The sequence below is a fragment of the Gallinula chloropus genome (genome assembly GCF_964237585.1).
Source record: "Gallinula chloropus genome assembly, chromosome: 3".
In the NCBI taxonomy this organism is placed as follows: Eukaryota; Metazoa; Chordata; class Aves; order Gruiformes; family Rallidae; genus Gallinula; species Gallinula chloropus.
This window is the reverse complement of record NC_140087.1, coordinates 67,334,100-67,351,573: the sequence shown is the minus strand read 5'-3', so window position 1 is coordinate 67,351,573 and position 17,474 is coordinate 67,334,100. Positions and strand designations below refer to the sequence as shown.

At 40.5% G+C, this 17,474-nt stretch overlaps 1 protein-coding gene across 1 annotated transcript in view; it reads right to left on the bottom strand.

Annotated features, from left to right (window-relative positions):
• EHBP1 (EH domain binding protein 1) overlaps nucleotides 1–17,474 on the bottom strand; it is a gene marked incomplete at its 5' end in the record, with an annotated part of 222,802 nt that overhangs the window by 39,304 nt on the left and 166,024 nt on the right. The window contains 5 exons of the mRNA XM_084262567.1: nucleotides 1,286–1,392; nucleotides 1,543–1,681; nucleotides 4,376–4,500; nucleotides 7,667–7,783; nucleotides 14,096–14,243. Coding sequence (XP_084118693.1) covers nucleotides 1,286–1,392; nucleotides 1,543–1,681; nucleotides 4,376–4,500; nucleotides 7,667–7,783; nucleotides 14,096–14,243 — 636 coding nt within the window. The remainder of the gene's footprint in view (nucleotides 1–1,285; nucleotides 1,393–1,542; nucleotides 1,682–4,375; nucleotides 4,501–7,666; nucleotides 7,784–14,095; nucleotides 14,244–17,474) is intronic.

Below are 17,474 nucleotides of genomic sequence, written 5' to 3'. Positions count from 1 at the left end.
CGGCATGGCTGAGCTCCCAGGACCAGTAAGGAGCACACAACTTTGAAATCTAAAGTATCTGAATTTAAGCACATTATTCCCCCTTTAATTTGGCCCTTCTTTTACTATACAAGAGCCAACACAGTATCAGCTCCTATGGAAACCCCTTTTCTACCTGTCCTATAGTCAGAAAAACATGAAGAAACCTCCCTGAGAGCAGTCCCTGAAGGAAAAAAAATTAAAAATAATCAGTCTGGGGAGTTGAGGTGATGTGCAATATATTGCCTTTCATCAACTATAATTAACTGAAAATAGTATGAAAACTTCCCTAATGTCAGCATGCATAATTGTTAACAATTGTCATTAGAAGATGAAAAGAAATGCTGTGTCAGGCTGAAATATCCCAAGAGTTCATGTGTATCATCTGCATATATAATGTGAACTCACTGCACCAGACCTTTTCAGTTCTGCAAAAGTACAACCAGGCTAAAAGTAACTTGGGCTCGTAAAAAGTTTGGTGTTTTGGTGTAGATAGGACAGCGGTTCAAAATCGCTGCTTAGCTCCAGATTGCTTTGGCAAAAACGACAACTGTGTTTAGATAAATTGTGGGGAGCAACAAACGACCACCATCAAAGGCTGTGTTGTATTTTCAGACAAAAAAAAAAAAAAATCAGGTTAAAACTTGTTCTTCCTGCTTCTGTCCCGCAGCTGTCCATCAAAACCAGCTTTCTCCCTGCGGTCTATCAAATATTTCCCTCACAAATCAATTTTACACATGATCAGCCCATACCCCTACTGAGCTGAACCTCCCCGTTAATTAAGTGAAGAAATTACCATATATATTATATTAATGCAAACATCATTCAGCTAGTAATTCACGGCTGATCTGGATAATGGAAAGGTTGAACACCCATTAACCCAAGCCAACAAAATGGGTTGGCTGAGAAATTCTAGCAGGTCTCATGTGACTCTTCCCTCTAACTGCAGCTCTGCGGTATCTGCTATTGTAATAATTAAAATCCTCCCGGTAGATCAATACTGGAATCTCTTTATGGGAAGTGCCCTGATGGAAATGTCTCAAGGAAGCTGGGGCTGTGGAACTCTGAAAAATTCATTTTTTTTATCTGACAATTATCACCACACTGCAGACTAATTCAACAGTGCACCCCTCTCACTCTGCTTTGAATGCACTGGAGATTGACATCTAAAAAAACCTAACATCTCATTTTAACAAATAAAGGCACTATTTCCACATACAGTTTGGAATTATCAGCAATCATGAAACCAGACAAAAAATTAATATACATTAAGCACTTCATCTTCTGATGGCTTCCTCTGAGTCTCAGTTATCGCAGCCTTCTCCTCATTTCCTCTCTTTGTATCTTCCTGTATTGATCTCTGCCTTTTCATCTCTTGAAAAAAGGGGAAAGACATGTAAAATTATTATAAAGCTTGATATTTATGTATTGAAATGTGGACTTACATTATCGGGTTTTCATATATTTATTGTTAAATATTATTAAATCATAAGATGGGAAAACAGGTTTTATATTTTCTCCTACCTGGTCTGCTCTCCACGTATTGACTGAAAGACTGGAGCTGAGTTTTTCTGACTGTAGAGTCCTTGCTGAACACAACGGGATTTCTAAACCGTTCTGCTGCTTTTTGTAATCGCTCAGCACGATGTTCCTCTGTTCCATTCTGCTAGGAAAAAAACCAGACACACAACAGTTTCTTTTGTTTACAAACGGGAAGAGGCGAATTCGAAAGGTACACATTTCAGCGAGGGGACAGGACACAGCTTTGGCAAAGAGGATTTCGCAACTCAGGCTGCGGTTTGTGTAGGATGAAAGTATCAGCTGGGGGAGAAAAGGAGAAGAGCTGTTAACTTCTGCTTTTTTTTTTTTTTTGAGGGGGGTAGGAGGTGTAATGTGTGGTGGCAGTGACTGGCTTTTTGCTACGTGGGCACCCTCTTGCAGGACTCTACTAACTTACCAGCCAGACCTATTCATTGTAACTGGTATTCGCCAGCGATGCTGATTTTAAATGAAAAAAAAAAAAAAAAAAAAAAAAAATCACTCCTTTGGAACTTTGCTTTGCCAAGCGCCGCGCACGGCGCTGCCAAGGAGCGGCGTCTCTACCCCTGAACACGATCTGTATCGGTTTAGAAGTGTGTCGCCTTTAGCCTGTCTCCCTGCCCGGTAAAGAAATCAGTCGTTTTCTGTAGTCCCACAGACTTGTATGACAAGAAGAACTAGTTTCTAATTTTATGCCCATTGAGATAAACCACTAATGCTGGATGAAGGCTAAAAGGTAGGATTATAATACTACCCCACTGAACTGCATTTCATCAGCTATAACTTTCCAAAGCAAGATTTGTAAGTAAGCCCTTTACAGCTAAGGAAACTACAATTATCTTTTCCAGGGCTTCCTATGTTAATACTGGTAACAAATTCAAATGGTTCTATCAACACAAAATATCCCAGAAGACTGAACCACTGCAGTGTGTGGAAACTGCAGATACCGAGGTGCTGTGTACCAAACAAATATTTCATTTTATACCTAATCTTTTATTATTTTTATTAAGTGTTTTGAAAGTAAATAGGGAAAGGCTAAGATGCATGACTAATAGCTAAGCCTGCTGAATGCTGAAACTGGTTATCAAAAGCTACCAAGACTTTGCCCTTCCTCTGCATTGAGACAATCGGTAATGAGGGAGTTCTCCAATGGCCTATTCTCTAGCCTCAAGGAGGCCGGGGATACACAATCCCCTAGGGAAGGTAACAGTTTATCCTTTTCCACAAACACAGAATGCCTCATTTAGAAACGTGTAAACTGCATTTTATTAAAAAACAAATCCACCTCAATGCCGAGAGCTCCAGGAGAACAGATGGACACCATATATTCCTTATAACGTCGCCTTCCAACTCTTCCTTGGAAAGACGTACGCGGAGATAAACCGTTCAGTTGCACCTTTTGTGGGAGCACCTTAAAAAAAAGCAACTCCTTTGCGGGAGCTTTTCATAAAGAAAAATACCCTTTTGCTCAGCTTAGGTGATACCAAATTACCCTAAGAGGCAGCCGAATTAAGCTTAAAAAAGTATCGCTCCTATGCTTTGGATGGCTTCTCAGCCGCACTAATCGGGTGGTTATGATTCCGGTTAAATAAAAGGTGGTTTCCTGTTATTAGCACAATAACCATCTGACAGCCTAAACCAGAGTCTTTACCAAAATAAACAAACATTACTAATTTTTTAGGCCTGGCAACATGCTAAAATATCAGTGTGATTAGCCAGTAAATCCCATTTTAAGAAACCTTTTTATGACTGGGGACTTCTGCCACTTTACAAATGTATTCCTCTAAGCCCGCTAATTCAGTTAGCCTTTTCAATCCATTGTATTATTCTTGGGCCAGCTTCATTTTGCATTAAATCCACTGCAGAAAGCTAAATTGAACGCAAAAATCAGACTTGATCCAGGCTTCCTTTTGTTCAAAGATAGAGACCGAAAGTCCTCTGCTGCTGCCACACACTTTCATCACCAATTTATAGGAACCGACAGTGTAAGGGAAAAGCAATGAAAGTCATTGTTTTGGGACTTCAAAGCATCTCTGTATCTGGGGAAGGAAATCCTTTCAGTCAGCAGTGCCTTCCCCCCAGACTGCAGGTGGGTGAAAAGTTATACCCAACTGGAAGTGCCCCAGAGCCATAGGGATATTAATGACATACAGGGACTATTTTGAAAAAAAAAAATATAATGGTAAGAACACAAGGGGTCTAATTAAGAAAATTAAATGGAAAATTGATTGTGTGAGCTTTATGCTGAAGTGGTGAACGTTAATAATAGGCAAAATGACCGCATACACTGCGCACTCGTGTCTATTTCTCTCAGAAGCACTTGTTGTCAAGCACCCAACTATGTATGTCTTTAAAGAGTACCACGGATTAATTTTAACAGAGAAAAAAACAGTGTGAGGCTGGGGAGGGAAGCAAATCCCTGAGAGTCCCACCCTGCTCCCATTGAAGTCAGGGAGAGTCTTGCTGCTGATTGCACCAGCAGCAGGATGGAGCCTGTGCTGTACTTCTGATTTAAGTGACCACCGCAGCAATAAGAATTGAGAAATGCTTCTTATATCCCTTACTGTTATGCCAATGACAAGTATCAAGATTAAAAAAAGGAGGAAAGCAAAACAAAAAAAGAGAAAAACGTACTGATTAACCAACAGGTTAATCAATGTGCCCAGCACATTGCAAACCATGCAACTGCACTGCCATGAAGATTTTCTGCATTTCTTACTGTGAAGGATTTGATAAGAAATCATTTTCCTCCTCATGAAGTACAAACCCGAAATCGGAACACACAGGTATTGAGACAAAAGCATTAATCAAAACTTACCTTAATGTCTTGCTCTGAGCTATCAGTTACAGCTTTCTGAGCAGCACTGGAGAGTGAATTTGCCACCTGTGGCTGAGCTTCTAGGAGCTTCTTCAGCTTCAAATCCACCAACTTACTGTTTTGTTCTGCTAAATATGCAAATACCACATACAACAGAGTGAGATGCATTTAAATGCAGAGTCGCTACAACAATGTAGCAATTTAAAAGGTAGATTTCATTCACTTCACTATCATTTCAAACTAAGAAAGTAAAAGCTAGAAGGCAAATTTTTTTTTAAATATTCTTTTTTTGTGTGGTTTGGATTGGCATAGATCTGTGTAACGTACATAGGCAATGCCTAAATTCTCTCAAAAAATACATGTAGCACTCAGCTGAACAAGTAAACATACTTAAAGGGAGTAGTTGAAAATACACAGAAAGTAGACAGTGTTTACTCTAAGCTACTCCCAGCCTGTACATAGCTATACTTTGGTATAAAAACACACCTAAAGAGTCATTTATTTTAAGATGACATGTAACAATTTATCACATATCCTAAGTACTGATAACCCCTCAAGTTTACGAACTACTAATTCATCCTAAGGCTCCTTGGCACAGCTTCTCATTGTTAAAAATTCAGTCTCAAGAGAGACGGCTTTCTAGTAATGTTTTGCTGTGATTTATAGAATATATTGAAGCCGTGAGAGCCATAAAATGCATAAATGCATCGGAGGGACAGATTCAAAGTCTGCCGGAGCCCCAATTTTTTTTTTTTTCATTGGTTTTAGCAATTTGGATGGGAGCCTAAAGCAACAGGAGGTGAGAATTTTACCTCCCAATAATGCTCGTTCTGTACGTGACCACTGACTATACAAATCTGTAATACACAGAGACAGTTACCTACGTATACACACATCATAAGGAACAAGGTGTTAGTAACAAACCACCGTGCAGATCTCTGGAGCTAACCAGGGGTAGGAAGGCAGAATAAAGCCAGCGTGGAAGCCCTCAGACATACTCTACATACAGCAGCACCACACAAGAAACCGCCCCCGAAATGGAGGAAATGCTGCATCACCTGCACGTGTTGTGCATATACATCTGGGCCTAGGGTGGAACACAGGGGAAATCGCAGTTGTTATGTTTTTCTATAGGCACACCCCAAGTTTTTCACTCCAGGCTGGGAAATTCTAGCTGTCGTGGGAAGTGATGCCGTGACTGTTTTGCTGCACAGCTCTTTCCGAGGTTTGCAGAGCTCCGATTCAGATGTTAGCCAAAATATTTTTGGCATGCTGGCAATCAAACGATGCCTGCCTCCAGCAGCAATGAGCTGGGTTGGGTTATGACGAAGGATAGTTTCCCTTTCCTCTGGCACACCCAGCCGGGGTGCCCTTAATTGAGGCTCACATGTAAGTACATGCACATTCTCGTGGGTTTATACATAAACATCATGTAATGACTATGATATAAGAAGTTCACATTTTATCAGATACATTCACAGCAGTGTATGGTAGCAGTACTGACAAACACAGAGTACGTGGTATTTAAAATCACCAACTGGCAGTAAAAACATAAAAAAGTTTTCTCTTCTTGAGAGAGATGGGAGGGAATCACATTCAGCAGGGGACACCTTAGTGAAGATGGTCATAATGATCCCAAATGTGGAATGTCCCTTACAGTTTTGCTTTTAGGTGCTCCCAGGAGACTCAGCCTTCATTAGAACTTCATATGAATTGGCAGAATCCCACCACAACCTGTGTATGCTGATTTCTATCCCAGCGTTATTGCTCATCCCCTTCCTTTCTTGTTTGTCTCTCTGGCTACTGTGCAGACTGAACTGCAAAATAACATCCCAGGTTTCTTCCATAATGTCTTCCCACCAAGAAGATGAAGCATTGGGTAGTGGGTTTTTATCCCTGAGAAGGTATCTCTCCAGAAAAGATGCCCATGGAATAAATGTTGGTAAGTCACTGGGGCTATGTGACAGGAATGTTCATTTTCTATTTCCCCTAAAATGAACCAGTATTTATTGGAAAATTATTTGATAGGATTCTGCTCTAAATCAGCTTAATTCAAATACTGGAAACACTAAATATATTTTTTTACATGTATGGAAATCCTCAAATAAGAACTATAAAGGACATGACTCAAATCTTTCAGATTGAAAGAAGATTATAAAGAAAGTATCATGTATGCCTCATTGTTAGTCTAATTTACAAAGAGCAAACACTAAATAAAGTCTTTTGATATAATATATTACGGGCTACAAACTTGGGTCCAGTTGGAATGGGAAGATCCAAGCCAAAGGATGCTACACAAAGTTCCCTCTTGTACAGCCTTTATCCCAATGCTGGCCCTGCACTTGCCACACCTCTCTGGAGTCAAGATAACTTGGAGGGAGCAGAGACGCCCTGGCAGAGAAGCACACCATACAGCCCTTAGCAATCCCCTGGGCTGCTGGTAACAGGCAGACTTGCACAGTGAACAAACCCCTTCAGCAAGGCTCTCTGAGCAGAGGAGCCCCTTACTGATGGGCAATTACCTGCACATCTTTGAAGGTCTCATGCCTTTTTCAATAAGCATCTCCCTCATAAGAATCTGACGTATTTATCATCTATGGAGGAACCAGTTTTGCTTGATTACAAATTTTGAAAGGCGAAATACCGCCACTATGATTTACTATTACATGACCAGCAGGTGCTAAGACTATACACGCATTTTTAGAAGAATATGAAAGCTTTAAAAATGTTTTATTAAAAATCTAAACAGGATTAATTCTGTTCAAATTCATAGCTCCATGTCCCCACTGGAGCAACCAGGTATGAGTACAATAGCTGATCCTCAGGAAGGAACTGGAGGGATACCAAGCCTACATGGAAACATGGAGTCGTGTCTGCTCCTCTTCACCAAACACATGGACCAGAATGTCATTGTAGAGGGTGGCAGCTGCACCCACAAACCCGATGTGACTGCTCACTCCTCTGGCCTGCCTACCTTGCTTTGCTGGGACACCTAGGTAGGGTGATTTCAGGTGGTTCTGCTTAACAAATCTGGCCTGGGGTCCCCTTCCCCATCAAACAAGAAGAGACATTTAAATCTGCCATTGTTGGAAATAATGATTTTGTTGCTGATTTTAAATTTCAACTGAATGTGAATGCAAAATACTCAAAAAGAATAAGCGGTAGGGTTTAAAAGACCTGAAAAGGCACAAAGCAATAAAGCTATGACAGAGGGAAGCAGCATATCAGTACTTATACGATGATGGAGTGTTAGTCATGCAAAATACACAAAATAGCCATTATTTAAATTACCCGTTGAATCAAGGTCATTTTCTAGGTTAGTAAGCTCATTTCCACCTCCAGTAACAGAGCATTCAGGAACCTCCTCGTTAGTATCTATCTCAATATTATCATCATCCTCATCCTCATCTGTAGGAACATACAGCATTAAGGTTAGTATTTTCTTAGGTACATGCACCACATTGCTTAAAAAAAAAAAAAGAAAAAAAAAAGAAAAGAATGCTTTAGAGAACAAGCTGAGCTATGATAAAAATGCAAATCATTAAATAAGTCTGGAAGGAGATTTTGCTCTGTCCACTCATGGATTTATCTTTAAACTGATGCAATTCAATATGCACACAGGGGGCTCTGCTGGAAACTCCTACTACAATAAAGGTAGAGTCTGGCCCCAGCAGTGGCTGCTCTCTGCGCTGAATCTCTGGCTAACTCTGAAAAGCACATGTGCTTTTCCTTATGACTCAAGTGAAAATAATTTCCCCTAGGCTCCCAGTTGTCTATAATGCAGAAAGGGTGGTGAATCCGGCATATGGCAGGTTTGGATGGGTCTGGCCAACAGAAGGACCTGGGAGCTGTGGTCTCTTGAGAAAGGCAACCACTTTGGGTACTGAGTTCCTAGCTCAGTGAGGCTCATTACTCCTTACTTCGCACAATATATCACAGGCCAGCCATTGCTGTAGATTGCTTACGTGTTAGCATCTACAACTACCTGGAACACCACACTCAGCAAGCGCTGACTTAAGGTGTAGCAAGAGCACACTCACAGATTGCTGCCTCACTGCACCACTTTGAAACAGCGTTGTTTGTAAGCTGAATACATTTTAAATAAAATAATAATTGTGATGGTACTTTATATTTTTATGGGATCTTTCTACCAAGTTTCTCAGAGCAGCTTGTAAATGAGCCCCATAATGTTTTATGAAGTAGGCGATTATTATAATTACAATGATGATGATGATGTAGGTAAATTATGGCACAGAAAGAGTAAGTAACCTGAGGAAGATCAAATAGCAAGTGCTGAATTGTGAAGCAGATCCCAGAAAAAAAATCCTGATTCATGTTTTCAATACAAATATATAATGAAATTAAAGTCCATAAAAGCTAGATTACTACTTTCAAACCAAGTTGTTGCATCGCATTTACACACTTTAAAGTCTCATATCAAATGCTATCTATACGTGTTCAGACTTATACAAACATATCTTCACTATGTATGTATGTGAGCACACGTGTAAAAATGACAGAAAAGAGAAGGCTGGAGTGTGCCTGGAGAAAGGCAACACGTGAACTTTTGAACACTTCACCACAGGAAAAGATATTACTTGTTATTACAGGACATTAGTACATTCAAATACCACATAAACAATAGGGATCCCAAACATAGCACCAAGATGCCATAATCCTGCATACCAGAAGTCTGGGGAAGTTTGGACCACAATTGGTGCTGATCACTCATCACCTGTCTTTGAAATACACTAAACCTTATCCCCAGACCTGAAGTTTGCAATTCAGGCCCACGCTGTTGACATGAAGGTCATACAGTTGTTTCTTTTCTTTACACCATCTCCACAGTCCCCACAATTCCTGTTTTTGAAGCCTGTTGACTCTTCTAAACAGTTGCTCCCTCGATTTCTCTGTAATCAATGTCTTTGCATATCTCTGCCAATTCAGGGTAAGGCTCTTGCTGTGAAAGGTGAAGTTTCCATTTCAGTGTCTTATTCAACACGTATTGCGTGTATGATTGAGCAGTAGTCTGTGAAGTAGGACCTCTTCATATCAGCTGACCACTGTGACTTCCTGGGCTCCTCTCCACTAATTCTCAATGGTCCTGAGAAGCCAGAAGGATGGATGAAGAACATCTCTCCCCAGCCAAACCAGGTTCTGCGACCAGACCTGGGACCTGATAGATGGTGCTTCAGGTGTAACACTGGGTGGGCAGAAACACTCAGGACTGTCTGTGATATTCTTTCTTATCCCCACTTAAATTCAGAGAGATGGTTCTGTAATCTGGACTTCTTGCCTCAGGTAATTTAGAGGTAGGTGAACAAAGTAGAAGGGTACAGTGTGATCATCATGAAGTGGAGAAAAGGATGGGGTAAAAAGCAGACTGAAGAGGAAACAAGGAGTGGTAAAGCAGCAACAATTCCAAAGTTCTGAATTTTCTTCAAAGCATCTCTACTTTTTCTAACAAGGACCTAGAATTCTCACATGCTTTTAAATCTTTCATGATAGTGTCAGAGAAATTCAGTGCCACTCAGGCCACAGTACTCTCAGGTACATTCTGGAGCTCACAGTGGCACACTGAAAGCATGATCAACAGCAACAAAGGGCCATGGACATTTGAAGAGGAGGAAGAGGAAGAAAGAAAGAAGGACCTCACAGCAGCAGAGGGAAACCAAACCCACCTTGAGCCAGGATGCAAGCAATGACTTTCCATAGCACCCACAGAAGTCGGCTCACAAGGTCAACTCACAATTACCAGTCATCCAGAAGGATGCTGGATGTGTCAAAACAATCTAAACAAGATGACGGGGTTTAAGACTGCTGCATACTAAGGGAATGTTTATATTAGATTATTTGATTTTCTTTAATTTAATATAGTGAGATGAGATCAGAGGCAGTGTCTTTGACACCACCATTTTAGGTAACAAAAGAGATGGGAATGTTGAAGACATCAGTTCCTAGTGTCAGATAATGACCTGACCTAGTATTTAATTTAAAAGTTGGCAGGCTTTGACTGAATATTATTATCAGAACATTTACACTTTATTAAAAAAAAAATCAATTAAAAGCATTCATTTGAAGTAATTTCAGAAATTTTCAAATATCTTCCAAAATCTACAGATTGCTTGTTATAAACTACTCTAGTATTTTTTTTCCAGTCCAATGTTCTTCCAGTGTATTAAAAAGGGAAATGTGTTTAGGGAGCATGTTACAACAAGATTTTGCAATTATAAATGATAAAAGGAACAACATGACGAAGAGATAACAGATATCTTTTATGAAAAGAACAAATTACTAGTGTGAAAAACTTAAAGCACTTGGTCTAGAACCAGGGCACGTATTTAGAAGAGTACTAAAGAACTGCTCCTTGAAAAGTATGTAAATGTGGATCCTAGAAAGACAGCAGACTGCATCAATTTCTAGATGAAATTAAAAAGGAACAATTTTCATAGAGAGGTAAAAAGCACTGATGGGGGTTGGACCACACTAGTGGGAGAAACATATCTAAGCTGCCACTGGAGCTACATGAACAGTACGTGCTCTTTGGCAAAGATGCCTCCAGGATTGTGTCTGGAAAATCTTTCAAGCTGTGGACATTCTGATATTTAGTATATTCACCTTCAGGTATAGGTCATGGGATGTGACAGGAGCACCTGAACAGTAATAACGAAAGCAGAGGCAGAGAACGTAAGAGATGCGGAGTTGAAATACTGGTTCAGAGCACAAGAAACCAGATGTCAGGACAAGCACAGCGGTAACTGCCAACAGACACAAATGCTGCCTGTTAAAAATATTAACTCAAGAACATAACCCTGTTTTAAGTTGGAGACTGAGTATGACATGTAAGCCTGAGCTACTGTGCACATCCTCTCCAAATCCTTACCTCAGACATAAAATCCGTACCTTGAAAACTTTAAGCGTACAAATGCCACGCAATGGCAGCTGGCTCTCTTTGGTAAGGATTTTTTAACTGCAGTACACCTTTCCAGCTTTTGTTATTAATTCCAAATTATTTGAAAACTTTTTTTGTCAGTACATTTGAACGACTCTTCTCCTGTGTTCCTCCCCTGAATGACACTTCTTCTGTGTTTTTCCCTCCCTGGTCCTCTAACATCTCTTTTCTGTGTCGTTCTTATATTTATTTTCTTCTCCCCTCCCATTTCTGCCTAGTTTTGGTACTTTTTTCACCAAAAAAGCCTCTTCACACTATGCTTGCCTTACCCCCCATTATCTCCATTGTTCCCACCTCTCCACAGCCTACTCAGCACCTCCAGATCCAAACAACATCCTCACAAAGATGCCATTTCAAATAAAGAATGGGGATGTGCCAGAGTAAAGAAAACATGCTACCCAAATCCCAAAACAGTTGATGGGTGTCCCGCTGCATGGGGACAATACTTAGATAAGATATCAATTCCTTTGTCCCATCGCTGCTGGGAAAAGGAAGATATTTGGATTCCTATCTTGATACTATCCCTGGACCCATCTCAAGGCATCCGCTTATCAGCCTGAAGCTAGTAGGACATCTAATAAATTTGAAGCTGCCATCCCAAACCCTCTGGCAGTTGGCAGGAAGAAATATTTTCTGTCTCACACGCCTATGAAAAAGACTGGATTTTGTAGCAAAGGATGCTCCTTATCCAGGAAAGTTTCAACTTGCCATAGGCAGTTGAGTTTTTCAGACCATGATTAAATAAAGCCTTTTAACAGAGAATGTAGCACCAGTGCCAAAGCATGAAACTTTTAATGAGCATACAGAAACACTGAAAGAGATCACGCTTTCACCTACAATAGTGAGCAAGAAGTTAAGTTTTTTAAAACCTCCCAAATCCCCAAGCTGAAATGTCATTTTTTTTCCTGCAATAACTGAATTGGAGGAGAGGAAAATTATTTGGTACATTCCCTTTTTGTTAATTAAAATGTAGCAATCAATGAAGAAGAGATTAATGAGGCATAATGGACAACACAGCTTGGAAGATGTAAGATACTGCTATAATCTTGTCTTGGGTGTTGTTTAGGGAATACAGAACCATACACAAGAAAAAAACCCTACAACATGTGAATGCAGTCAGGGGCAATATTCAGAAGCCAGTTGTAACGTGGAGACTGTCTATTAAATACTAATTTTTGGTGTAAATCAAAACTGAAAAAGATTAAACCCAGAAATAATTGTAAACTACTTGGTTTATAAAGTGTTGGTGCCATTTCACAGGACTATTCCATTTTAGAAAAACAAATTTCTCAAGCAGAGATCTAATGTGGCACCTGACATTACCAGCAGTGTGGCAGAAGCACGTGGAAGATGTTTTTTCCTATATATGCACAGTGCTCAGTTACCTCTGAGACTCTTTATAAACTGAATGAAGGGCAAGAAGACCAATGGCAAAATTCAGAGGAAAACATGAACAGGGATGGCTGCATCCCAGAGAGTGGCATACTGGGATATTTAGCAATGCTACAAGCAAGTCACTGAGACACAAGAGGGTAACTCCTACCCAGCTCTGCACTCCGTATATACCTAGAAAGTGTGCCTCACTTGGTAGAGAGATGGAAGGAACAGCTATGTACAAGCACGATAAAGCGGTGAGGAGGAAGTAATTAAATAACGTAGAATGATAGGGAGTCATAATTTGTGAAGAGGGATGAAGAACACCATAGTCTACTTAATATACGACTACCATACCATTTCACTCAGCCTGTCTTGCTCACTCCCCACAGAGGACGTAATTTCCCTATTTATTACAAAAGAGTTATGTTGGCAGGTTTGGTTTTGCTGGGCAAAGAGAGGAATACCGAAGATCAGACCCCAAGGGAGATGTACAACTAACTTTTCTCTTTTCTCTTAAATGGAACAAGAAGTGCAGGGTACAGAGTGCAGTAAGACTACATTTAAACAGATATGCATATTAAATATATGTAGTAGAGAAGAAAAAAAAAAATTGAATCTACATGCATCGTGAATGTAAAACTGGATTTTCCCAACACTTTGGCTAACAATTACATGCTGGTATGGGAAACGCAATTTCTCCTTAGAATTTGTGGAAGATACTGCAAGAGCAAGAAGCCTGTCCTGAAACGTGTGCTTAGCACCCATTTGTGTTTGAGTGACACTACATTACTCCAGCTCATAGCACAGGCAGGTATATGAATTTTAATGACATTTCAAAGTCAGTTTAATAACATTATAGCAATATTACAACTCAGAACCTGTAAAGGCAAGTGGTATGTCAAAAGACTGCCATTTAAAATCAAAAGGTTGTTACCCCCACCCTCTGAGGAGCAACCTTTAAAATTCTCTTCCCAAGCAGGCTTCTGAGCACATTTCATGCAAAATAAAGTTTCTTAAGTAGATCTAATATGGTTTGCCCCCAAAATTCTGTCCATGCTCCTATGTAAAAATATATATTGCCGAGATTTTAACAAACAATAATAAAATTCTAAAAAACGGTGGGTATTGACAAATCTGTAAGTAACGGGCCAATATGAGCTAGCTGCTCACATAACATCTCTTTCTTTCAATCACATATGTGCTTTTAGTTCTTGGAAATAGACACAGCACTGATTTAGGAAACATCGACAACCAGGTCTTTTGATACCTGCACTGATGAACAACAATCACCCACAAGAACGTTTTGAAGTGTGAATAAAAGTGATACCCAAAAAGGTCTTCTCTGGTTTCTAGGTTGCCATAGGAATAAGATACAAGGTTCCTCAGCTCACCTCCAGATGCCTTTGACCTTTCTTTCAACTTTTCTGCAGCCATTTCACTGTAGCTAGGAAGTTCTGACATCTTCACTCCAGATCGAGCTTCTGCTATTAGCTGACGAGCTCTCTCTCTCAGCTGCCGACGCCGCTCTTCATCTTGCTGCTAAGATATATTGAACAGTTGCCAACTCAGTAATTGACAGAAATGCAATTTCATTCTCAATCTGATCATCATGATAGTAACTGGTTTACAGCATGGTGCTTGGCCCACATTATAAATAGGATGGTTGATATCAGTTCGGTGTCACACGACAATTTTTAGAGACATCCATGAATCAGATTTTTTTGAAAAGCATTCACCAAATTATTAATACATTATAAAACTAATTCTTTACAATTTAAAGCATTTATAAATTATGTTCTATAAAAACACCTTGATGAAAATTCTCAGACACTTTTATCTCAAAGTAATAACTACAAAAATTTCTACCGTGGCTATGAAAATGGTACAGAAAGGAATCTAATCCTTTGATTTCAATGGTACATCTTTTTTTATTATTATTGGGTCTTTAAGTAAACTAATGAAAATTAATGAAAGAGCAATAGATGCCAGAGCAGGAAAGACTTTGCATTGCTTTAAAAGATGCTACTAGTGGGGCTTTGGTCAGCAAAAACAGAGATCATGTTGGAACCATCCCAGGTAGTGCTGCCCCGCTAAAGCTTGTAACTCTTAGAAGCACAACAATATTCTACTAAGTTTCACAGCGTGACATTTTGGAAAAGGCCACCTCTACCGTACTAAAAAAAAAAAAAAAAAAAAAAGTGTTAACAGCCTCCCCCCCAGCATCCCCCACCCAGCCCCAGATCGGCGTTAAATCAAATCCGGCAATGAGTCCGTATTACGGACATAAGGACCAGGATGAAAAAACCAGGTACCGGCTGACCTGAACTAAGTGGAATATAACAAAATGCCTAATTTTGGAGAGCCCTCCTGGCAGCTTTCTCACCACCCCAGAAACTGAGCATCCCCACACCTGCAGATGTTGGTGAGAGCTGCTGCTAAGTGCTATTTAGTTTAAGCAATCATTAATAAAACAAGCGCAAAATACTAATTAGGTACATTTTACCCATTTCCATGTAAATTGTTTGTTTGTAGCTATTTACTCAGCATTGTTCACGGCACAATAGAAAAAATGCAAATGACTGAATCAGAATGCAGCCCTAATGGGACTTTCTGTTTATAACCATTAGCCCAGAGGTGTGCTGTAATTCAATCCTCAAGCAGCAAGATTTAGCCTCATTAACAGCTTGCATGGGCAGGTTACAACTCATAAAACCCTACAGTAAACAAAGTATATGGACACAGCACAGTATCTTGCCTCTGAGTGACAGAACCCCGACTCCCTATCAGATCGCCTTGATTTACTTTTCTCCTAATGTCCTTTCCCTGGAAAGCCAATTCCGCGTGGGCCCTGCAAGGCAGGGGGATGGCACATGGGCTTTGTTTGCTTTCTCACCCTTTAACTTCCCAGAAGGCGCAGAGCAACAGTGCTATCAAAAACTTATTTGGTAAAGTACACATCAGAAAGACAACCGGAAAGCCTCCCCCCCCCCGCCCCCCCCCCCCCCCCACACACACACTATAATAGATCAATTTAATTTAATTTCTAGCCAGTCGGCTGATACGGCAACCGATTTTATTTTGACCCGCGGTTTTCGGTGACACAAATTATATTGAATTGTGCGTGAAATAAAACTGCTCCAGTCTCTACTACTTGTAATTCCTGGGGTACAGGGATTTAGGGGTTTGCTTTAAGTAACTTTTAAGCAGCAACGTGCGAATTTTATACCAAAAGTCCCACGCGGTTTAATGTCAAACAATTTGATCTACTACAGCCCACGTAGTTTAAACTAAACCCAGTTACGTGTTTGTGACAAATTTGCCCTAAACTGTGCAAGCTGGGGTGTGTGTGTGTGTCCGTCCCCTTACCTCCCTCTTCTCCCCTCCCCTGAAAGAGAACTTGTAACCTGAATTATTAGCATAATCATTAACATCCCGGAGATCTCCAAGCAAACACAGATTATTGTGGCTTGTGTTTGTGTTGATTAAGCCAATCATCACCAGTGGATAAGACAAAAACCAGCCTAGTTCTTACTTAAATTCAATTCAGGTATTTGAACCCTCTCCCACACTGAGCTTGGCAGAGGAAACACTGGTGGAAGGAGCAATGAGGCTGAGAGCAGAGAAAGCAGGTAGTTTTGAGGTACGGAACTATTATTAAACAGCAAATCAACCCCCTAGATTTTTGGAAAGTATGGAGGCATGAACATAGATACTAAAGAGAAGGACACAAAGAGAAGCCCTGCACCAAGAAAAGACATGCAAACACACCCACTAGGATATTTTTTTCCCCCTGTACAATTGGAAACTCAGTAAAATCTTTCACCCTCTGGCATGAGCCTGACATGCCAAAGAGCCTCTAAAGTTTGCTCTGTTATTTCCCCCCACTAACTCTGTAATGGTCTGAAGATCTGCCACGCGGATGCACAGCAAGGAAAACTTCACCATTTAAGGACAAACTCTTCAAGAATAAGTAATGTAATTCCTTGTTTCCCTCCTATAAAAATGTATTGGTATGCAATTTTTATATTTCACAGTTCACCGACATCTCGGCAAGCTTTCTTCCACTGCTTCAATGGTGCTACTTTTAATTTTATCCTCCTTAGTCCTAGTAATTAAAGTGATCAGCAGTGGCATCCCAACGGCTTTGACACAGCTACAACCCCCTAGCAGACTCCGGCTTTTAAGGGGAAGGGGAAGGAAAAAAAAAGGCCGGGAGTTTCATTTCACTGGAACAAGAAAATCAAGCTTCTCCAATCCTCAACTTTATCCAATTGTTCTTTCAGCAGCCTTTGGATCTTAAGGAACAAATAAAAATGGCTGCCATTAGGGGGTCCTTTTTGTACTTGCCGCAGACGGCAATGACTGACATTACTTTGGCCAAAAAATGATGCCGTGGATTTCGGAAGGTGAATTCAAATGTGAAGCACTGGCGGGGCAAGGTTCCGAGACCAGTACCCCGTGGGCAATGTCACTGGGTGGCAGCGGAAGCGGAGGAGAGCTGACCAAATATTGAGAGCGGTGGAGTCTTGCAGGGGAAAAATTAAAGAAACCAAAACGACCCCAACCACCCCATGAACCCCATCTCCTTAAGTCATTAACGGTTCTGCAACCTTCTCGCGTTTTGAAACCAACCAGCCACCTCTGCCAGGGATTTTTAGCCATTCCTTAGCAGAATGTTAGGAGAGTTCGAAGTGAGTTTACTCCAGAAATCTGACAACGTATTGCCCTCTCCCTATAAAGACACATAATCCTGTAAGCAGCATTTATTTT